At 36.6% G+C, this 20,076-nt stretch overlaps 1 protein-coding gene across 2 annotated transcripts in view; it reads right to left on the reverse strand.

Annotated features, from left to right (window-relative positions):
* LOC137277985 (oxidation resistance protein 1-like) overlaps nt 1–20,076 on the reverse strand; it is a 101,895-nt gene that overhangs the window by 38,602 nt on the left and 43,217 nt on the right. For both annotated transcript variants that reach the window (XM_067810009.1, XM_067810010.1), the window contains exon 2: nt 15,983–16,125. In XM_067810009.1, the coding sequence (XP_067666110.1) occupies nt 15,983–16,125 (143 nt within the window). The remainder of the gene's footprint in view (nt 1–15,982; nt 16,126–20,076) is intronic.

The raw sequence follows: 20,076 nt of genomic DNA on the forward strand, positions 1-20,076 counted from the left end.
TACATCACAGTTGTTGTTAATATTTGAATAGAGAAAGAAAAAATCAGTTGCTAAGTTATGAGCAAAATCCCAAAACATCATCCAATGAAAGGTTGAGTGAAGACGTTGAAGACATTGCAACAGAAACTTGTAAGTCTTCTTTACACCTCTAACATGATTAACTGTATTCTTATTGATAAAATGTGTGAACAATGCCATTCTAAAATATTTAAATTAACATTTAACTAAGTCAGCAAGTTATTTTGTATATCATGTGTTTCTACTATTTTTCTCTACATCTCTGAGGAAATCAATTAAAGTCAGAGACATGTTCATGTTGAAATATTAGAAAAATGTTTTCAACAAAATTCCAGAATTGTCTCTTTTTGATCAGAAGCATACATTAGTGTTACAAACGATTAGTCCCAAAACATCCAAATATTGACATGAACCAACCCATACAAAACAGATGATAACTTCCATAACGAATTTTAGTGAGTGAGTGAGTTGGGTTTTAAAACTTTTTAACAAAATTCCAGCAGCATCACATTGGATGACACCAGAAATGGGCTTCACACATTGTACCCATGTGGGGAATCGAACCCATGTCTTCAGTGTGACGATCGAACGCTTTAACCATAAGGCTACCTCACGGCTCATACGTAACATTTTTATAAAAGTCAGAAAAAGTGTTCGAATCATACCTTGTCCTTACATGGGAACCCTTACCTTCAATCTTTATAATTCAACAAAAACATGGCTTGAAGCTGACTACACCCATGAACCTTCTCCCCACTGTGTGTGTTTCATTAATGTGGACATACAGTAGTATAATGAAGTGGGACAAAAACTGGCTGATGTCCTTATGTCCAACATGTAAAAACAAATACTAATAAAATCATCAAACAGAATGACTCATTCAAGCATTTCCACCTTTTCAGACTGCGACTCATATGAAAACATGTGTGACACTATCTCAGTGACCCATCTTGAACAGTTTGATATTAACCATCGAATCAGTCAGTATCTGTAATGCATACATCAGTAATAAAACATACCTGGTGAAGGCGAAGCTTTACGTCGTTTTAGACGAGAGAGGGGTCCAGGTAGTTTCAACCCTATGTGAAGTCTTCTTGGTTTGTGTACAGGGGCGGGAACATGTGTCTTTACTGCAGACATTCTGACAAGTTCACACACAAATGGAATAGAATAGGACTCCCTGCTGCACCCAGATGACAACAATAATAGTCAGCAGCAAATAGCACGCTTGAAGGCTACTGCCTATATATATCGATATTGCAACTATGAATATGTGACCTGTCACCTTTTGATAAGATACCTTACACTTTCAGTATCAGATTCCTGTGGTCTGATTCAGTAGTTTGACCAACAATGATATTGGAATAATTTTAAATCATCAGTTGAGTTTGAAACAGAAAATCTTTGATCACATCAAGTCATTTAAAAGTGCACAGTTATGTATTCTAGGTAGAAACAGTCACTACTTCCGGAGCTGCTGTGGCTTGCTGCTTCAGACACCTGCATCTGTTTCTCACTGGGCAGTGTTTATGAGTGTTATTTATGATAACCCAGCTGCTGCTATCTCTCCCTGACCAGTGGTCAGAAGTGACACGCAGGATTGTAACAGGGTCAGTCACCTCACAAACTCCTCAACAGCACTCCTCTGGCCACACACTGGTCAAGTACGCTTGTCCACTATATCTGTGTCCACATGCCACTCAACCAAGACATGTAAAATCTCTGATCCATATTCTTCCACAAGGCATTTCTAAACAGTGCACTTTCAGCTGTAATCTTGACGTTATCTTACACACTGAACAGAATTTAAGTTCAACTATATCTTCTTGAAAATAGTATACATATATGCAAACATGGAATGTGCATATAGAGATGAGTTGTCAGGTCACATCTGGTTAATCCACACACCTTTCACAGCTCAATATTTTGTGGTCTACCTTCCAATAGTTTACCCTGAAAGTAAGCATGGTGATCTTGTTCTACAGATAGCTTATAACTCCACCGTACAATAATGAAAATAGTCCTGTGACGTATGCTGATAACATTTTACAATACAGAAATTTCATTCAAGGCCTACACACTGTGATGCTAGATATGTCCAACAGTGAGGTGATCATCACATACTGTGTGCCACTGTTAAATGTCTCCTCCTTAGTCTGTTTTTGCAATAGTTTCAGCATTCAAGCAATTTACAAAGGTTGTGACAAAATATATATGACCATGATTTATGTTAGATGAGTGTCCTTCATTCCGTTAAGATATTATGAATATTTTTCAAAAGATAGTCCTAAGAACGTAAAGCTATTTAGTACCCAGCTAATGCTATGGTACAAAACAAACAATGGAATCCCTGAATAATTGCTACTTAACACTATGAACTTCAGATGATCAAATGTGATTGTAACCTGACTTTACCTGAACACTGGACATCAGGAAGAACCAGTATTCCACAGTTTAACATTTACAAATTCTTTTCATAATTTCAAATCAGTTAACAATCAGTTACAGGCAACAAAGCTCTCAAAAATGGAATAAGATTATCATCTCAATCCCTTGATGAGTTCACAAATCTTCTAAATCCACTGATCAATTAACAAATCTCAATCTTAATCAGTTAACACAAATATAGGAAGCAGCATTATTCTACTGTAACACTATAAACTGATTAATTACCTGAGTCAATTAGACGCCCTATTTCAGATGAGCATTTTACTCTCAACACAACAAAATTTGGACTGAAATTAATAAAACAATCATAAATTCTGCCAGAACATACATTTCACACAGTATCCCAAGAGGTTACACTGAAGAGTCCATGAAACCACATTCCAACCCTGACACTGCTGCTCAAACCTAACACTGAATGTTTAAATGTTAGCATAACAGTTCTCCGTAAACATGTCCATATGATACAACATTACAGTTCTGTCATAATCAAGACCTGCAATGTTACCTCATACCAACATTCTGCTCCTCTTGACCTATGGACAGTTGCATAGAATTTCAATGACCCAGTTGCCATTGACTTCCCAAGGTTCTGCCTCGTAGTGAACTGTCCTTGTCACCTCCATCAATTCTGTATGACAAGATATACCAGTTACCGGGATTGCAGTCAAGTGTTTGACATTTTGACTGCCCACTATTTCAGTATGTGAGACGCCTTATCTTGTTGATTCCACCTCACTTGCTTTATAATATTTAACATGAAATGTGAAGGACAAATGCCCGGGTTGTTTCGGAAAATATTTCATTGTTGTTTGGACTAATAGATGAGGTCTTTCAAGAAAGGTCAAGGTTTTGCCTTGACTTACTAAAGTGCGGGTACATGGGACCCCCATCAATACATTTTACAGGTCCTTGTCGGTAATATGAGGGTCCTATAAAGAACTGAAATGGTGTTGGGTACGGTACATTCAGATAATGACGTCAGAGCCTGGAATGAATCAACGATCAGTGATCATCACAGATGGGTGAAATAACAGACACTTAGAAGTACTCTTGATCTGCTTTCCAGTCACAGTAATTGAGTTTTTCTGTGTCTATTCTCTTAGTAAGTTTTGTACACTTGGTACAACTCTGATGGGTGTAGCAAACCATGGCAAAGTTGTCTCACTGACTGAAGTCAAGGACTAATAATCTAAAATGACCGAGATATACAAACAATAAAAAATAGGGGAACTAATTATCAGCATGTGTCTGTGCAAGACGAACATTGCATCTAAGGCATGTAATCACAACATCTGATCAGAAAGACATCATGCCAGAACAGCATGTGATGAACGTGCACACACAAGCCAAAACATGTTGTCCTTATACGGGAATTCACTTTGTCATTGACTTAAGCAATATGCTTAGAAATGCCTAAAGGACAGAATCACTACTCATGGAGAACTGAGTGTATGAAAGAAGATGAAGTATGATTCCCCAAGTTTTCCCAAATGTATAGCAAATCAAAAAGTGTACTAAACATGATACCTATACAGAATCATTGCTCTGCTGTTGTTATCATGGCTGGCCATAGCATAAGAGTGAAGACAATTTCAGCCATCTTTTTGCTGTGTCAATGAAGTGTGTCATCCTAACAGCTTACCATGGAGAGCAAAGACCATTGTAAAAGTGGCAACAGAAGGAATCGGTTGTCAATACCATGTTTACCGGCAAATCAAGATTCTACCTCCAGTTCAAAGATCCAGAAAACCTTGTAGGTGAAAAAGCAGTGAATGTAATGCCAGGGCAACAATACATGGCCGTGACTGGTATGGTATCAGTGGTGTGATGGGGTGGGAAATTGATTTGGTTATTGCGAACACATCTTTGACTGGCCATCGTTATGCAGATGAAACTTTGCATCCTGTCATCAGCCACTGCTGCTTCATTAGTTACAATTATGGGCAGACATTTTGAACAATGCCTGACCACACAGTGTGCAGGTGTCCACTAATTCGGGCTGTCAGTACTAAGGATGACCATACACAAACTATCAGCAATAAATAGCCATGAGGGTGTTGAGGATATATTCCCAACATGGTTGAGACATCAGGTATTGATCTACATGTCCAAAACTCATTTCATAAACATTCATCGTCATTACATCTCCATTATCACTTCACCAGTTCCCAACTTCAAACAAAATGGTTGAATACTGATAATCTATATATAGTGAAACTACAGGCCTTATGTCACATGCATCAAATTATTTCGGAAGCTTAATAACATGAAAAGATTAGGAATTTTTTCATCAGACCAAGACAGACAGACCAAGTCCATCAAACATTTGACTCTGAAATTCTAGCCCAGTTTGTCACTGAACTCTTATAGTCATTTAGCTCCCTTGCTTCAAGAAGATGACTTCAAGCCTAATCATTTAAATTGGCAGGTCAAAGTTCATTAAAGGTTCACCTTATGATCCTCAGTGGAGGTTCTTTCAGGTCTGGATGCACTGATACTAAGTGTCTGATTATGGAAACACTTATAACAATATGGCAATCATGGTAACCATTTTAGAATAAGTCAATAAAGACAGCACACAAGAGTTTATGATATGGCAAAAGCAAATACAAACATCTTGGGTAGGTAGATTCCTTGGTTACTGGGAGATACACTGAATATACTGTACACACTGTATACAGAGATGTATTCTGGGATGATACCATTCCGCATAGTGCCTTTTTCTTGACTGAAACTGTCACAGTGTTGTATAAGATACACTTGATTGTCTTTACATCATTAAAATGATATATTTTCTGAAAAAATTAATAGTGAAAGTTAAAAGCGTGAAAGAAAGCTATACCCCCCTCAGTCATATCTTTTTGCATGTTATTCATAATAAGGGATGGGGTATTTAAAAATATCAGCCAGACAAACAGGCTGGTGTTTTTTCAGACAGCACAATACTAAAGTTCCCAGCCTTGAGTGTCATTTCGATCACAGACTTGGACGGGTACAACTAAATACAGTTTCAGTTATGGGTGGTGGAGTGTGGACTCAACCAACATTTACTGTAATGGGTATGTTTCTGTATTTTGACGACTCCTCCGTCATGAGTTATCTCCTAATCTCACTGGTATCCTCAATAATTTGTTATCTTTGTAAATCAAATCCATCGCTGATAACATGCAAAACCTTGGCTATACAAAAACTCAAAAAACCTACTCATCCCTAAATTGTTACAAAGTATAAAAACATTTCTATCCCAAAAAGGGTCAGGTATTTACATTCTTTCAACTTGTAAATGCCTATCAAAGATTTAAGACATGATAGATTCATAAACTATCAGTAACTATTGACGAAGGGCAGAGCCAGCTATCCCTGCATATCTCTTCTGTTGCGAGAGTAGGGTCATAAATACCAATAACACCAGACAAGATGACAGCATCAACGTCTTTTTAACCTCAGCATACATTAATTACCAATAACTTGATTAATGTTGTGAGGGAACTGATGCTAAATCACATCACAGCATGAGCAACGATGATCTACAGCACTACTGTCTGAGTTACAAAACATCTTCATTATGCAATGTCAAGGTCACCCAGTATGCATGCATCTCGATCATGTACATGTCAGATACTGTGAAGAGAACCATCCATTAGTGATAACAGGTGTTTGACAAATCTTCCTTAAAGAGGTGTAACTTTGTTACAAACAACACTGTTATGAAATGTGTTATGTACATCTATCTTCTACCATCTGCTTCCCAAATGTCTGTGCGTTACAACAGAGGAAGGTTTATGGCATTGATTTGGATTATAAGAGGGTTACATATATTATTTGCATGAGAGATGGTCAGAAATCCATTTCTACAACTGGAACAAAAAACTCGTCAATCATATACATTGTAAAACTTACTGTTACATTATTGTGTAAGCAAATAAATTTGACAATTTGAAAAATAAGTGGACTGAATATTAGAAAGAATCCATTAGTCTTGCTCTCTCTGAATACAACATGGCCTGCTCAGACATGTCAAAAACCAAAACAGGTTATCAAATGATATGATACTGTAATTTTTTTATGGCAACAGTTAATTACACAACATCTTCTGGCTCTGTGTATCATAAATATGCAATGTCTTAGAGATTATGAGATTTTGGGGAGTAAATTTTGATTGAGATGGTTCAACAATGGATATTATAAAGAACCAGTGGAAAATCTAGACTTGCTTCATTTAGATCTACTAAATTACAGTTAAAAACTCAGCAGAACGAAAATAATATGTTTTAGGGACTTTGAATAAGGCAACTTTTCACAATTGTTTATCAAAATAAGCCACTATCAAAGTTTCTGATAGGATGAAGTTAGATGAGAATGCGCCTAAATTATTTATTACGCCCAAAGCCTAAAAGCAAATAATGCCAAAAGAACCAGCAACATATTTTTATCACGGTGGCATGGACATGTATAATTAGGTAAACCTAGTGATCGATAATGAGAGCAACAGAGCATGCAAGATGACCACGATGATAAAAGTCAGCCTCAAAGATATCTGAGCTCAGTCAAACCTTTCATTTTATATAATATTTCATTCAATATTATATTCATTAACTTTGGTAAACTCTTACATGCACAAATTGCCTCAGCATCAACAATCAGAAATCTGTTGTTGAAACAAACCTTGGTGTCTGGGGGTGGAAATAACCCATTGCCCAACGTCCAAAGTCCAGTATTCTTGAAAACTAGTGTTTGTTTTTGGATAATTCTTTGTCAGTACATCGATTTCACAGTTTACACACAGTTTTCACAGAATACTCCAAGGAACCTAATTATGACATATCAATTATATAATTCCTGCTACATTCATACTTCAAGTAATTTCTGAAGCGATTCACAGCTAGATGGCATAATGCAAGGTCAGCCAATTTCCAGCCTAGTTTACAAGAAAATTCTAATCACTACACATAAAAAACATATGAACTACAATCAAACAGGAGATACAAATGAAAGTTTACTCATGATTTTACTGTAATGTTCATTCCAATGTTGAGAGATTTTTAATGACCAAGTTTGGTCTGTTCTGTGCATTTTGTCTGTGAGACATTTCCCCCAAACTTGCTGTTGGCAATAAGGTGTGGTTTGTATTTCTACTGAAACAAGATACCTTTTGACTATTCGATAAACAAATACACCTTTATGTCACATTCACATCTCATTCACACAATCCAATCCATTTCTTATGGAAGATTCCAATGTGCTACATTCACCTGTGTTTACTCAAAACATAACTTGGTACAGATATCATGGTATCCTGAGTAACTTGGAATATAATGGTGATCATTTTCTAACCTCTGAGCATCGGGACATTTAATTTATTTCAACATTTGCCCAGGCACTATATTTCATTCCACATAAGCTGAACAGCAATAGAAACGCTATTTTTTTTTTAAAAATTGAAATCACTTTAACGTAAGCATTCATGCTTATGTCTTCTACTTATAACTTGACAAAAAGCCAGAGTTGGGTTTCTTTTGCTGTTCAGTATATTTGGAAAGCCTCAGCCATTATATGAAAGAAACGCAAAAGGCTGACTGCATTGCTCCGATTCCACCTATATTATATGTTTATGAATCATGATCAAGTGATGATGGCAATACATTCTGAATTCTTCTCAGACAGCGCAGAATGATGGATGCATGTAAATCTATCTATGGCATGTTTGGAAACCCAAAACACCTGCCTGTATAGACTTGAGAACATCCTCAGTCACTGTGTGTTTCATTAACAGTAAACTGACCTCTCGTTCTAGATGAATGTTCAGGCAATGTTTCATGAGAACTGCAAATGTTGCTGATTATACTTAGCTTGGTAAGATGTGTATGTAATATTACACTGAACAAAATCCTTATTCTGACCCTGGTAGGTGTGTAATGATCACCTGAACCCTGTTGCAACGCCACATTAGAGTAGTGCGCAATTGAGCCCTGGGACCACAGGAGAAAACTTTTGATGTCAGTTTCTCCAACAAACTGATATCTTAGCTACGATTATTGCAAGGCCACATTAGAGTAGCATGCAACTGGGCAAAACTTCTGATGTCAGTTTCTCAAAGAAACTGATATCTTAGCTACGATTGTTGCAAGGCCACATTAGAGTAGCATGCAACTGGGCCCTGGGGTCACAATGAGGACAAAACTTCTTCTAACAATCTGCTATCTATATATATCTATATATATATCTATATATATATATATATATACAATAATCTAAGCAGTATGATTGTTGCAAGCCAACATTAGAGCAAATGACTTTATTAAATGCTATGACAGAGTTGTGCAATATTCCACCAATATCATGATTTCTTGGACACCAGAAATGGGCTTTTCATATTGCACCCATGTGTGGAATCAAACCCCGGTCTTCGGTCAACAAATGCTTTAACCACAAGGCTACCAAACCACTGTCTTAAGCATGGGCTGTTGGTATCAAATACTGACCTTCATCATCACTTTTACTAAACTTCAGAAGAATGCAACAAACATTCCCTATCTGTTTGTGACAGGGTGACAACCTTCAACATTCTTTTTGCTAATTACACCTTGTGTAGGGAACTGGAAACCAAACAGGGGACTTGTGGTGAACGATTATTGATCATAATCGAAATGAATGCAATGATACATTTTTAACATAATCACCAATTTTAAGGTTTTTCCCTAATTTTCTTTCTAATTAATGTTTTTAATACTGCACATAATGAAATGCATGCATGCAAGAAATACACTGAAATTGTAATTAAACAATGAATGTGGTTGAAATTTTACAATGTGCAATAGTTTTTGCTTTTGACCACGTTTGTTTGTGAATATTTGTCACATTTTATAGTTAGTTTACTTCATTCAAGTGTGATACTAAAACAACAAAATGTTCATTAATCAAACCTTATTTTTAATCGATAATCATTTTAATCCTTCTTTTGATCCTCCAATGAAACAGTGGGATTTTGTATGTCATAGTTAAGGGTAAAACAAAGCAGACTGTATCTGTAGCTGTCATATTGAATACCGGGTACATTCCTTCAAAGGGAGGTAATTCATGTTTGACATACTATTAACACCCACCATTTTATTTATAATGTTAGTTTGCTGGAGTTTCCTTCCTGTATGACAAGGTGATGTCCATTATTCCATTAAAAATTCATGATTATCATGATTATTTTTACCAGCAGGATAACCTGTCATCGGAAAAATACAATGTATACAATTGTTCCAAACAACATGGGCGTCAAATTTGAAACATTAATACAGATTTTGTGACATATATAGATCTACAGTGAAATCAGGACTTCTAATGCTTTTTGAGAACCAAACATCCATGTTTAAATAAAACATTAAGGAGAAACTTATCTTACATCAAAACAACTCTAAATTATACAGCCCTTGGGGTGAATTTTGAACTCACCAGGTGAATCAGGAACCATTATTTGTATAACAGTATGGAATAATATGCTCAACTTTCATCAACAAAATCGTAAACTCATAGCCACAAGGCTCTACACATAAGAAAGACTGACACTGATATGTGCATAGTCATTGAAACTTTTAATGGCTAACTGTGAATGCTTGGCTGGATAACTCAGGTTACAAAGATAAAACTTACTTTTAAGCATCGTTCAGTTTAGACTTACACTTAGTCTCTAAATATATATGCAAGTTCGACAACAACAAAAATTCCTATTAAATTGAAAAGGAACCGCAGTGAGAATGGAGTTTTAGAACCTGAGGAAATCTTGACTGCTTCATTTGAGGCAGAAGGGCTGAACAGAAGGGGAAATAATGTGGTACAGGAACTGTGACACTGACTAAGCTAAGTTCAAAACATCCAGAAGCTCATAATAAATATCAAAATGTTTTACAGTGATATTTCCAGTAAAAACATCAGACTGATAAGGTCCATCAAATCACTTCTTTTGGGTAGTAAGACGGATATTTACAGTCAAATCATTTCTTTTGTAGTATGTCGGATATTTACAATCGTAACAATCGTTAAAATGATGGTTCAGGAAGGTCAGCTAAGGATCATCCACATACGTGCACAAACTCTATCTAAAATGGCCTCAAAAGTTGGATTATGAAACTCAAGTGTTTGGCATATGTAGATGGTTTGATATGAAGAGGACAGGTATCAGTTCCATAACATTATCTACTTGGTATTTGTGTAGGAAATAAAGCCTATACGTTTGGTCTACCGATCACATGAGTTTGAAACATGTGATCAGCTGATGATAACGTTGTCTACATCACAAATTGACACATCTCACCTTCTCTGCCGAATCTTTGATAAACACTTCGGAAAAAACCCTCAGTAGATGGCAAAGCTCCTTTTACAGCTGAGTACAACCAATTCATTCTGTATGATTGGTTATAACAAAAATGACAAAATATGAAAACATAAATTCCATTCGTGCTGAAATCCACATTCCCTTGTTGATGGCTAGAGAGATAACAACATGCACATGATCATGAGACTTTATCATGGAGTAGACACTGAACAAACAATTCTTACAACAACAGAGGAATGTCTCAAGTCTATGTGGGCCTTCAAGTCGTGTTGTAAATACTCACACCAAAGCTATACAGGGACAGCAATGTATTTATTCACCAATAAAGGTAAGTTTAATGATTCAGAAGTGTTAGAATTACATCCATGTGTGTGTTAATGTTTTGTCTTTCTATGGTACAAATAACTGATCTTTGTCCACCATTGACATGACCATACCGGGAATCAGTAAGAAGTGCAAGGTCAGCAGTTATCGCACAGGATATGATAAATCTGGTTTATCATGGTAATAGTACTTTGGTCCTGAGGATGTAGAAAGTCATGTAGACACCTAGATCCACATATCAAGGAGGTTCAATTACTGTGTTAAACTGTGAAATTCAATGTGATGAAATATTAGGTGTTTGCATATCCAAAACACAGTTTCTCTACAGTGCTGCAACCAGGTTAGGACTTCTGTTGTGTTATTTAAACCCAACCAAACATCAACAACCCCAGAATACCAACTTGACTATGTTTTAAACATTGTTTGCTTGTTTTGTTGTTTAACACATCAGTGAGGCTGACTGTTGAACTTTAACACATGAAGTCAGGCCTAACAATAACACTGGCTAAAAAGCAAGATCAGGTTTAGTCTATCTCACAGTCCCTAAACCACCTAGCCCCTTCCGCAGTGCTAAAGTCTTAATGAAGAAAGTTTTGATTTCCTGACAGGTTCCGGATCTCACTGAGGACCATTTTGAATTAAAATGGAATTATTTGTTTCCATCAAAATTATATTCAGCGACTTAGTTTATGTCTAGGACAAGCTCAAACTCCTTTGTCAAAATCTAATGTTGATGGGTTACTGTTTCCATGATCATCTTTCACACGTTTGATCAGTTTCATCTATGCAATGGAGTGATGGCATGGGCCAGTGGTCTAAGCATTTGCTCGACACTGTAAAGACCCAGGTTCAATTCCCCACATGGATACACTGTGTTTGAAGCCCATTTCAGCTGACCCCTCATTGCTGGAATAGTGCTTAAACTCACTCGCTCATCTGTACACCAAACACTTCAAGGATTGCAACATGACTATATGGAAGGACTACTGTAAACAGCCAAATTTTCGCAAACTTCGCATCAGACTTCATGACGCCAGAATAAAAACATGTGATGATTTAGATATATCATACACTCTATTCAGGTAAGTGAACAACACAAAAACAATACAGGTGTCATTGCTCAATCACGTGTCACCGCTGGGCTAATCTGGAATAACACGGCTCAATCATGTTCTATTTTCATTGCTCTAGCACCTAATTAAAAAGGATTAATTCTGAAATCAATGACATTAATTTGTTGTTAGATCACTTCGCAAATCTGTTTATTTTATAACAGCTCAAAGGTCAAGCACCTGCATGTTGTGTGAAAACATTCAGAGACGCCCCTGTAACAAGATCACCTCGCAAAAATTAAGAAGGCGCGAAAAGGTTTAGTGACCATCACTCACGAAAATTTAAAGGCACGGAAATAAGACAGTTCACAGTATACAGGACTAACTGCCTTGATCATTTTCAGTTTCTTGGGTGGTGGGGTAGCCTAATGGTTAAAGCGCTAGCTTGTCATGCCAAAGTCCTGGGTTTGATTCCCCACATGGTTACAAAAAATGTGATGCCCATTTGTAGTGTCCCCTGCTTTGTTATTGTTGGAATATTGCTAAAAACAGCTTAAAACTAAACTCACTTATTTCAGTTTTTGGTTATTAATTAAAATCAAGTTACAAAGATAAATTATAGTGTCCCTCAATTAAATGTGCATTTAATATCTAAAACCTTTCACCTACGAAACTCAGTTGACCCAACATAAGTAGATTTAAGTAAATCAAATATCCCTAGACTATTCCCCATCAATTATTTCATACAGTCAATGAGTAAGTATTGTTATCTTGATGTCTGTCTCTCAGGCTACCAACGAGTTCCTGTGATCAGTTCAGCTCTCCTGGGAATTCCTGGCTGTGCCACACAATGGTGTGCTACACAGTACTTTCTTCATAGTGTTAAAAAGATTTCACTGACATTCCCCAACTGGATGTCACTATTCCCATAAGAACCCACCACAATGGAGGCAGTCCCAGTCTTCAACTGAGAGACCTGATAGTTTCCACACTTATGTTACTGACATAGAAAGACTGAAAAAATACATGCAAATGCGTAATGAAATGAAATGTCAACTGTCAGTTGTCTACACTCAGCTTTATGAATATATACCATCATTCTCATGATTAAACTGGCCCAAGGTCAACAGAACTAAAGGGAGGCCTCTTTGCATATTCTGTGGAGTTTGGGACTTATAGTCAGCTTCTACAAGTTAAACATCTCCATATTGTATAACAGACATTTCTTCATAGCTCATCATACAAAAATATCATGAGAATCTATGTCAACCACAAAATGTTTGAAGTCAGAATAATCAACTGAGCCTGTTCATTCCTAAACGAAAATCAACAGACGGACAGAATTTCTTGTTTACATATTATATCTTCTAAAACTGCCTCAAGATCGAGAAAACATTGTTTGGAAAAAGGAGCATCACTATGTATGTTTCTTTCTCTAATAATGATGGCAAATGAAAATGGAAGCTTTTGTGAACTACTCCCAAAATTTACTCCCGACAATATATTCAAGAAGTCCTGTTAGGCTCAGAATGATTTCTACACTGTCAATTCCAATGATTAACAAACAACTTAAAAACATCATGCTCAAAAACAATTATGATATAATCACACATTACAAATGTGTGTATGCTCAAAAACAATTTTGATATAATTACACATTACAAATGTGTGTATCTATACTTAACTTCATTCTGAATAAAGGCAAAAAGTTCCTTTCATAGATACATTCATAGACTGTTTTGTGACAGCTTTTCATAGCTATTACCATATTCTCTCCAAATCAATCACAATGTAATTTGATTACTTTAAATTGTAAACCAAAAGTCACTGGGTTCTGTAATCTGATTGGTTGAAAAACATGATCAAATGGTATTAGATTCCCGGAAACTGCAAGACTATTCACTGCGTATCGACACGTGGAAACATCGCAAACAATTGTTTTGTTGTGTCATCAACAGCGGTGACGTCATTCAAATCATATTGTGACGTAAAGTAAGAAAGACGTCACAAATGAGCAACTCCAGATGCTACCATGGGAACCAGCTGAAACGGTCAGCTGATGACACTTCACTGCTGTACCCGTACTCAAAGTAAAGAAGTGCAGACAGTAAAACCCTTTGGTTTACTTTTTTGTTTACAATGTTGATAAACATCACGTGTTGGCCAATTTCCGGGCGTTATTGAGTATTTGAAGCCCAGGAATATTTCATTTAAACCTCCGGCTGACGTTGTGGGTTCCAAATGTATTCCCGGGCTTCAAATACTCAATAACACCCGCAAATTGTTATGTTTATCTCCTAATTATTGATACGGGTAATTTACAATACATGACATTCAAAGAAATAAATTGATCAGTTGCTTGGCAATGTTAAATCCTATTTGTCAAATAAATGACCTAAATATTTTTATCAGATATCTTTCATATTTGAGAAAATGTAATTCATAACATAACAACACCATTAATATCACTTTATAAACAATTTACCATCTAGGAGGCTTGAAGTTGCTTGAGATGTTTCCATAACAAAGTTATTGGGTTCAGAGAATCCAATTTGTTAAAGATTAATTTCCGAAACAGACTTGGAAGGCATACTGTGCTTACTGTGGACTGTGTTTACGGACTGTTGATTTTAGTCAAGGCCCAGATGATTCAATATCAGTCCATGTATAGGTGTAAGAGTCGACTCATTTCATGAAATGGCTACCATTCTGTGGCTGTCATGGGACTCCCCTCTCTGACCGTGTGGGGAATATATCCCTATATGTAACTTTACAGGATGCTGCCATGATATAAACAGATATGTTTGGGGGTAGATACTATTTCCCTTCTGAACACCCATCTCTGACTGGTGTCCAAGAAATATCGACCCTAGATACTTTTCAGGATGCCACCATGGTATTAACAACAATATGTTTAGAGGTAGCCATTACTTCCTTTTTGAACTCCCTCTTCTGTCCGGTGTGTAGGAAATTTATCCCTATAACTTTTCAAGATGTCACCATGGTATAAACAACAATATGTTTAGAGGTAGTCATTATTCCCTTTTTGAACTCTCTTCTCTGTCTGGTGTCTGGAAAATATATCCCTGTATACTTTTCAAGATGTCACCATGATGTAAACAGACATGTCTGGAGGTGGTCATTACGTCCTTTCTCGATCACATGATATCTGAACATAGCAGAAAATCCAGCATGTGCAGAATTGAGACACTGACTCTTTGTCATTAGGACTATAAGCTTTGCTTGAAATAACTAGGAACTCATGGCTACAATATTTCTGTCAGGTGAAAATAACCCTAAATGAATGACAAACCTAATTGTCTTTCTAATGAGATTTGGCATTTCTAGCCAAAATGATCTGTGACTTGGTTTTATTTTGGCTGGTTTCAGTTATGTTTTGTACCATTTGTCATTCTTGTTAATGTCCCTTGGCATTTTAAGTGACAGAAACTTGTTTGTTGGACTCAGACAAGAGTTCTAACACTGTTTAAACTGGAAACATATTTTCCCTTCATGCTATCAGGTTCTTCTCCTTGATGGTGTAAAATAGGTTTCTTCATGTCTAAAACTGGTAGGTAAAACATACCTCCAACCAGCACAAACTGGCAATGAGTAACTGTTACTCAACCTCAACATTAAATTACCAAGCAAATTGTGTGGTGCTGAAATGACGTAAAGCAAAGTTCCTTTCTAAGAGACAGTAAACATTCATGACCTTTCCTATTGACAACTAAAATATAACTGCATCGTAAAATATTGTGATAAGGGTATCTGAATCTACTTGGGAGTTATCTCCCCTTGACAACCCGCCACTCACCTTTCTGTGGGTTGCCAAGGTCGACAGCCTTTGTGCTGTCATTTTCCTTGCCTTCATCCGAGTCTGAGACTATCGCTAGAGAGGAGTCTGTCTTATCTGGTGTTGATGTCACAAGCTGACTGTCAAGGGACCCAGACCTGAATCTGAAATAAACATAAAACCATTAAGCATCCTGAATACACATGCAAACACATTCTTAAAACAGCAAGGAGTTGCAATGGGTACAATGGGTAGTATGCATCTTTCCAGCATTCACAAATATGACACATGTGCGGAGGTTACGGTGCTTGATGGCTTGGTCAAGTCTGTCAAAAGTACAGCCTGATGAAGCGGAGTTCATGGCATCAAGGGTCTCTCAGGCAAAACAGGACAAAAAGTCATTTTCATAAAAAAACATAAGATCATGTTTTATTGGATTGGTCAGTCTCAACTGGCACTTAAAAGTTTTGAAAATGAAACAGTGTACTACTGTATATTGCATACAATCAGTAACAGATTCCACAGTATCTCCTCTGATACTGAAGCGCATGCGTGAGGGAATTACATTTGAAAGGACCAAAACGATGTAACAGTTCTAATATTTACAGACTAGGAGTTTCAAGTTTGCATATAACATGACATATGACTCATAACATTCATATATGTGTCACTGAAAATCAACATTTTGATTAGTTTCATTTATACAACCATGTGAGTTTCATATTTTTATTAATTCCATCACACAAAGTTTGAGAGTTTTAAGTTTTCATTAACTTCATAAATGGACTTGAAAAAATGCCAGTATGTTTCTGACATTCATTGATGTTTTGAAACACCAGAAGGTGTCATTGATTTCCGTGACCAACACTGAAATGGAGCAGCAGTGCCAGCACATAAACATCTAAGCTGTGAAACAATAGGTACACTATGATAGCGCCAGCTTCACCAGCTGTTACTGTTTATCACTACCAATGCTTCAAAACTGTATCACTAAATCACCCTACAGCATCAACACTGGTTACAGTGGCAGCTAGATACATAGACTAACATCTAGTCTCTGAAATGAACATATTTTACTGCAAAAACGTTCATAGTGAAAAGAAATAATATAATGAAATGGAGCCCTGAGACTTTCTTCGTTTTCAGAAGCTATGGAAATGTAGACTTGTCACATTTTCTAGACTTGCATGGGCTTTCTTGTATATAATTACTTCAGGGCCGAGATTTTCGAAGCTCTCTTAGGGCTAAGATAGTCGTAAGTCCCATACATTAACACAGACTTACGACTATCTTAGCGCTAAGAGAGCTTCGAAATTCTAGGCCCAGGGTCTGTACGACAGACTACTAGGTACAATACTGCTGTTATAGAACATATAGAATGTCAGGGAGTCTTAGTCATAGCCTTAATGATAAACAAGTATAACAGCTACATCCTTCTAGATTTGAATGCTGAAGCATAAAAGGGAGTTTTCTAGAAGTCGCCAAATTAAGCATCATTGGCATTTCCTGACAAATCAGAGGTCTTTAATCTGAATTATATTAAAAAAATAAGATTGAACATTAAACATTAAAGCCTCTTCTTGTTCTTTGGTTTTGTGGGTGGTGGGGTAGCCTTGCAGTGAAAGCGTCCACTCGTCATGTTGACGACACAGGTTTGATTCCCCACATGGGTACAATCTGTGAAGCCCATATCTGGTATTCCCTGCAGTTATGTTGCTGGAATATTGTTAAAAGCAGCATAAAACCATAATCAATAACTCACTCCTTGGTTTTGGTTGAAGTGAAATGTAAGTAACAGGAAAGAACATTTGCTTCAAACTTGGGGCCAGAATACTGGTCTTTGAGCAGAATTAGATCAGTCATATGGCTCTGTCCAACACAGCGCTTATGGTGCTACAACGGTAAGTCAGTGTACAAGTATAGGAATTATTATCACCTCAGTGTTATGATTGCTTTGTTGAGTATTAGTAGAAAGTTTCTGAGTCCAAACATCCACCATTTTTAACTCTTTAGTACATATGCGTATGTACCAATCGAAATCTGTCATCAGGACACATGTGACCTGCTATAATACTTGTCACTACAGTCAACTGGTTTACACAACAATTTAATGTCTGTAACTTATGTAAATTACAAACATTAATTACTATACTGTCAATCAAACCAAATTTGAACCTGGTTATTTAAAATTCTCCTTGCATAAGGACAAGCAGACATAGACAGTTATTACGATTAACGGACTAATGTTCTGCAGTCAAATATTCCAAGATGTAATTATCATCTCTATCCCTGTGTGTGTGTGTGAGAGAGAGAGGGAGAGATGAAAGAGAGAAAGAGAGAAAGAGAGAGAGAAAAAGAGAGAGAAAGAGAGAGAGATTGTACTTGCCAGGAATAATGCACTCTTACAGTGCTTGCCCACTGAAACAGAGTAAACTGGCTCTAAGCCAACGAGACATGACTGCTTGCTTTATCCCATCATTGCACAATGACAGGCAGGGTAACAAAAAGTAACATTTATGAGGGAGAGAGCAAATATTCCATCATGTCAGATATTTATCAAAATACTACAGATTGAATCCAATATTTTCACAAGTTCTGTTAGTTGTTGTTTACTGTTTGAAGAACAATGAATCCAACTTTTGACATTTTCCACAGGAAACTGGACCATGTTTTTCCGCTGTTGTTGCTGATCTATATTATGGCATATATCCAGGCTACCAGCATCATCTGTCACAACAAAATTACAACTGAGATTTTCCACATGTTCTCATCTCTCTAAACCATCCATGAACAAAGACAATTAGGGGATTCAATTGTCAGTTACCATCAATTGTTGCTCCAATGCATGCACAGGTCATTTCTAGCTCTCTACATGCTGCAGAACCGAGTAGTGTTGTGAAATGATCTTTCAAGCAATGCTAAAAACACTGGCATGTTGTTCAGAGTAATGGAATGTATGTGACAAAGCACCATTAGAGAAACATCTGTTCAACGTTTTACAACCACATTTTACACATAATTGATATCAATTGTTATTAGGCGCTCACAATTTTCCTTCTTGTTTAATGAATACAAAGGGAATAACCGTTAAGTTTTGAGCTGATATGAAATATGTATTTCCAGTGAATAAACATGGAAACATCATTTTTATGGGATTACGAGGAAATGTATGTAAAAATTTAATCTAATCACAGGGAACACTATATGTTACAGTTCTGTGCCGAGTAGGTCAGATTATCCAGCACCGTTTTAAGAAAATATTAAGGCAAAAACAAAAAAAATGTCAAATGCTTCCCTCACATCTACCTATTGTCAGGATGACGTCATCAAATGGCATCTTGAACAGTCGGCACAGTATGTGAATTATATAGCTTCAAATTACCTATCAAACAGTTTTCAACACTGAGAATCACTAGAATACACAAAAACATTATTTTTACTAAATAGCAGTCAGTAAATTCTTCCAGCAACTATGGGTAATATCTTTCCTTGATTGTGCAAGAGGGGGTAGAAACATAACAATTTGGAAAAAAGCTCCATGACACTATGGCAGCTAATGTTAAAGGAAAGTTATGCTTCAGTGACTCCACCATCCTTTAGATGATTTTGAAGATAATCTACAATTGAACCCTCAGACCATTTGATCCTGACATGTCGAAGGAGTACTACTGATACACAGTGTTTTAAAATTGTGTACTGGTCTGTAAGACCCACTCCCCCTTTCAAAATACCATATGACATATTTATTACCTTTAAGATCTCCTTATTTAGCTTATCTTTAAAAAACAGCATTCCATTTTAGGCAGCATGAGATGCAACATGTTTTGCCATGATTTTTCCTGAAGTCATAAGGGGAGATAACTGAGTATGGCTTACCTGATGATAAGAATGATCAAATTTGAGGTTTTGTGAAATGACAAGTGAAATGCAGACACATTTTATTTTTTTAAATATTTTTTTGACACAAACAAGTAGAAAAATATGGCTTGTTGTTTTATTATGCATCCATGGAGATTCCAGGTAAATAACACCAGCTTGACAATGATCAAGCCTGGATCAAACAAGACAATGACCCATGGTGTAACAATCCATGCCACGTCGCTGCAATGTCACCA

This window comes from Haliotis asinina, chromosome 3, assembly GCF_037392515.1.
Source record: "Haliotis asinina isolate JCU_RB_2024 chromosome 3, JCU_Hal_asi_v2, whole genome shotgun sequence".
In the NCBI taxonomy this organism is placed as follows: Eukaryota; Metazoa; Mollusca; class Gastropoda; order Lepetellida; family Haliotidae; genus Haliotis; species Haliotis asinina.